The sequence below is a fragment of the Microcebus murinus genome, chromosome 1, assembly GCF_040939455.1.
Source record: "Microcebus murinus isolate Inina chromosome 1, M.murinus_Inina_mat1.0, whole genome shotgun sequence".
Classification (NCBI taxonomy): domain Eukaryota; kingdom Metazoa; phylum Chordata; class Mammalia; order Primates; family Cheirogaleidae; genus Microcebus; species Microcebus murinus.
This window is the reverse complement of record NC_134104.1, coordinates 149667908-149672815: the sequence shown is the minus strand read 5'-3', so window position 1 is coordinate 149672815 and position 4908 is coordinate 149667908. Positions and strand designations below refer to the sequence as shown.

The 4908-nt window shown below is 39.9% G+C and overlaps 1 protein-coding gene across 1 annotated transcript; it reads right to left on the bottom strand.

Annotated features, from left to right (window-relative positions):
- Window positions 1–686: 686 nt before the first annotated feature.
- Window positions 687–4520, bottom strand: LOC142873263 (nucleolar RNA helicase 2). The gene has a single exon (XM_076006791.1). The coding sequence runs from the start codon at window positions 4417–4419 to the stop codon at window positions 2224–2226; it is 2196 nt and encodes a 731-aa protein (XP_075862906.1). The 5' UTR covers window positions 4420–4520; the 3' UTR covers window positions 687–2223.
- Window positions 4521–4908: the final 388 nt, after the last annotated feature.

Genomic DNA, 4908 nt, shown 5'->3' with positions numbered 1-4908 from the left:
CGTTTATTGAAACAGTTATGTTTTTCTTAAAATTAAGTTATGTGAAGTGAAATTCCCAATAATCTTCCCTATTACTCTTGATTTATGCCTGATTATTTTTCTTCAGGCTAACCCATAACCCACATCAAGGTTTTAGCTATTCCTTCCAAAGGACAGGTACCGTATCATTTAATCTGCTTGATAAGGTATCCATTCCAAACCAAATCATGAAATGTTCTGGTAGTAATACAAGTATTAAAGCATACCTGTAATTTGGGCAAAACCAGAATCTAATTAATTATAACCCACAAGGTATTAATATATGTGTACTATCACCAAACATCTTCCGCTAATTCCCTGTGGCTTGAGGGGAAACCATGAGGAACCAGGAGTAGACTGAGAAAATTGACAAGTGGATCAAGGAAAAAGGCCAAGAGAATTCTGAGAACCGAGGGCAAGAAACCTCTAGTCAGGATTCAAGGATAGAACTGAAGTTCCAATAGAAAACGGATGCTGCCTCTAGGATCAGGAGTTGAGTTGGCTATGAGAGCCCCTACTGCAAGGTGATCAAGAAAACAGCAGTTAGAGGAAGGATGCGTGCCTGGCTTCTGGCCGGGCCTCTGCTTCCCAGCACCAAAAAAGAAAAGAAAAAGAAAGAAGAAAACAGCAGGTGGAGATAAAGACTGGGTTAAGTGAGAGAAACCATGTCCTAGAAAGATTTTATTTGTTCGAACTGAACGAAAATGAGACAGACCATGTAGTTTTGATTTTCCTATCATAGTTTGTTCCAGGATTCCCAATACAGAATCTGTAGGAATTAAGATGAGAAGATAATGCCACTCTCAAGCTCCTATGTGTTGTTCTTCAGTTCCCTCGTATCAACAACTTAAAATAACCATACAGTTTGTCTTAAAAGAGTCTCTAGGCAGCTAAAAACGTTTCAATAGAGAAGCTGTCTAACAAAAAAGCCACCTATACGGTGGCTTTAGGAACAAAGCCATTGGAGAAACTAAATTGAAGAATTCTACCTAAAAACTGAATCTTACCCACTAGAAGTTAACCTCTAGAAACATTAATGATCCATTAAGTTTTCATCATTAAAAGAATGTTGAATCATGCATCTTTACTTGTTCTTCCTTTGCTCTCCACAGTTATAAATTTGTTTCCCTCTTGCACATGAAGAATATTTCCAGTGGGTTTTTGTGACATACTTTTCAGCAATGCTCATCTGTGAACCCCCCTCCCTTAATTCCTTCTTGGTAAATAAAGTTAATCTTCCAATAGGAAGAAGTGGAGTACATTGTCATTTAAGCACCATTTATCCAGCCTTCTTACTTACAAAGAAAGCTATGGAGCCATCTTATACATTTGGAATTCCTTAAAGACAGTGGCTTTCTATTAAAATGTACTTCTATATATCCTATCTGTGAAGAATTCACAGAAGCATGAATCACCTTACAAGAAGCTAAAATGTACCAAAATGCAGGTAACTATGGGTGATCTATATCGAATGTACTATATCCTAGAAATCGAGAGCGTACAATGTCATAAACTGTATTACAACCCAGCTAAATCTGAAATCTTGTTTCAAATCACTGTTTGGTATTAAGTCTCAGAAGACATGTTATAGAACCACATGAGTAATTTGTTTGGCAGGTGGCCAACGCATGCCAATTACAGAACTTTGATTGCCAAAGGCTCGAAGTGGTCCTCCAGAGACTGTTACATTCTGTTAAGTACTTAAGGAAGGACACTATTAAGAGACACTTTTAGTGCAAAAACAGGTCAACTTACAATGTGTATTGAGATACATGCTTGATTTTTATCTATAGACAATGAATTAGAATAAAAGTGAAATGAATTTCCAACACCTTTTCAAAAGGAAAACATAATAATGAAGCAGAAATAAAGTTAAAAACGATAATGATCAGATGAAATAATTGAGATGAAGCTTGTCTGTCCGAAAGAGACAGGACTGGGCAAGTGGTCAAAAGGAAGCACGGTATGCCTGTAACTTTGTATGAAAAATGATGTTCAGTTCTATGTTGCCAAACTTAATTTTCTTTTTGCTATAAAAATCCTCTACTTCTATTTACCAAATGCTTTACTAAAACTCCGCTTTTGGCCTTTGTTTTGGGATCTGTTACTTTTGTTGCCACCACCTGATCGCTGTCCCCTGAAGCCTCGACTACCGTCCCGCTGTCCCCTGAAGTTTCTGCTTCCTTCTCGCTGTCGCCTGAAGCCTCAATTGCCTTCCCGCTGACCCCTAAAGGCTCCATATCCTTCCCGTGGTCCTTCCAGCTCTGGTTGCTCCGTGGCCACAGAGAGCTGCCAGCGTCGCGAATCATGCCATTTCTCCTGCATTTCTGTTACTGATGCAGTAGGTACATCAAAGCAAACACCCAGCTTTCCTTTGAGAAAGACCATTCCCTTCACTTTGGAATCAACATCCTCACCCAGTTGCTCTTTAAGTTCTTTCCAAGCATAACTAATGTTTGGCATTTCAATTGAACACCGCAAGATCATGGTCACAAAACCCGCAGCTGAGTTGATCAAGGAGCGCTGGTCTACTGATGTGGCACCTGAAATATGAGCCAATGCTGCTGCCAGGGCTTCCACAGCTCCCTTCTCCTCTATCAGCTTCTGGGCTGACTCCTTGAAGTGACCAATGGCAGTGGGAGGCACAGAATCCAAAAGCCTGATGGAATCTTTGCTGGAAGCTTTAATTATTTCTGTTGCAGAAGGGACACCTATTCGTTTAAACTTGATTCCCGCTTTTTGTTCCACTTGTACTAATTGATATTCTTCCTTGTGCTGATAAAAGCAGATGCAAACCCCCGTCCTTCCAGCTCTACCTGTCCGCCCAGAACGATGAATGTAGGACTCTACATCCTTTGGTGGACAGCTTTGTACAACCAAATCAACTTCAGGGATGTCTAAGCCACGCGCAGCAACATTGGTTGCCACCAAAACTCCAAAAGCACCATTTCTGAAACCTTTCAGGGTGATTTCCCTTTGCTTCTGTGGAATGTCTCCATGTAATGACTGCGCATCCTGCGTTATAGCCGAATTCTGTGACAGCTCCTGAGCTTCCTTCTTGGTTTCGCAGAAAACAATAGTACGCCCTTGATGACCACTATACACTCGGATCACATCCCCAATCACTGCTGCCCTCTGACTCCAGTGGCACTTAATAGCCAGATGCTCCACAGTTATTGCCGTTTTCTGTGTCTTTTTACCAATCAGGTCCACCTGTTCATATGTAGATTTCATGTATTTCTTAGCAACATTAAATACCCACTGAGGGCAAGTTGCAGAAAAAAGCAATGTTTGGGGATTGTCTTCAGAATCTTTTTTATATGCAACACTTAAAATCTCTTCCACTTGTTCAGCAAAACCCATATCCAACATCTGATCAACTTCATCCAAGACAACATGCTTAAGTTTGGTGAGATCTAGCTTGCCGTTCTGTATGTGGTCTCTGATACGACCTGGTGTCCCAACCAGGATATCAATGCCATTCCGCATGCGGTCAATTTGACCTCCATAGGGTGTTCCACCATAAAAACAGGCCACTGCCAACTTTTTTGTGATGTCACTAAAGTCTTTGCTTACTTGATTTGCCAACTCTCTTGTAGGTGCAAGAACTAGTACCTTAGGGGAACGACCTCTTTTCCTGTCTTGCAGTTCTCCCTGAAGTTTCTCAATCAAAGGGATGGCAAAGGAGAATGTCTTCCCAGTTCCTGTCCGTGCCTGTGCAACTAAGTCCTTCCCATTGTAGACATGATAGAAAGTCTTTGCTTGTATGGGAAACAGGAAGGTCACCCCTCGGCCTTTGAGAAGCTTAATAGTCTCTTCAGATATGGGAAAATTAGAGAAAGCTCCTTCTTTTTGTTCCACAGATATTTCCTGCTCTATCTCACTGTTACTTTCTTCACTGGCAGTTTCAATGGAGTTAGAGTCAGGTTCAGAATGAGAGAATCCATTCTTCAGTTCTGGGCTCTTCTCCCCTATTTCTCCATTCACTTCCTTTTCTTTCTTCATTCTCTTGGGCTTAGAAATACCTATTTCTTCTTCAGAAGGCTCCTCACTGATTATATTTTTGGTTTTAGGAGAAGAAACTTTCTTTTCCAAGGGTTCCTTTTTCTTTTTCACACTTTTGGTTTTAGGAGAAACAATGTCATCTTGAATTGGCTCCTCTTTCTTTTTTGCCTTTTTGGATTTAGGAGAGTTCATGTCAACCTCAGAAGGACCTGCTTTCTTTTTAACTTGTTTAGCTTTGGGGGGAATAGTTTCTTCCTCTTCTGCTGCCTCTTCAGTCTTACTGGATTTTGGCTTCTCTTTTCTATTTTTCTTCTCAGCTTGCTTTCGCGGCATCTCTACTTTTTTCACGGTTGTGTCTGATTCCAAACCGGCGTCACTACGGAGTTTTCCCGGCATTATTCAGCACAAGGCGTTCGGGCCGACCGGTCTCTTCAACCGCGTGGAGAGGAAGAGACAGCGCCGCCCGTCAACTCCACCCAGATTCCGTCACTTCCCGTAGCAAACTCTTTTGGCCTTTTTTAAATTTTAAGTTTTTAAATTATAAATTGACAAATTATAGTTGTATTTATTTATGGAGTACAAAGTGATGTTATTTGTGAATACAATGTAAAATAATTAAATTAGGATAATTAACATATCCATCACCCCAAATACTTATTTTTGTTGTGTTGAAATATTTGAAATTTACTCTCTTATCAATTTTGAAATATACAATTACATTATTATTTATGATATTTACCAAGCTGTGAAATATATCTGAAAGAAAGAAAAACTTATTCCTCTAATTGAGGCTTTGTGCCTATTTTTAGTTGAGTTGTTTGTTTTCTTACTATTGTGTTGTATGCAATTTTGTAAATTCTGGATACAAGTCTTTTATCATATATG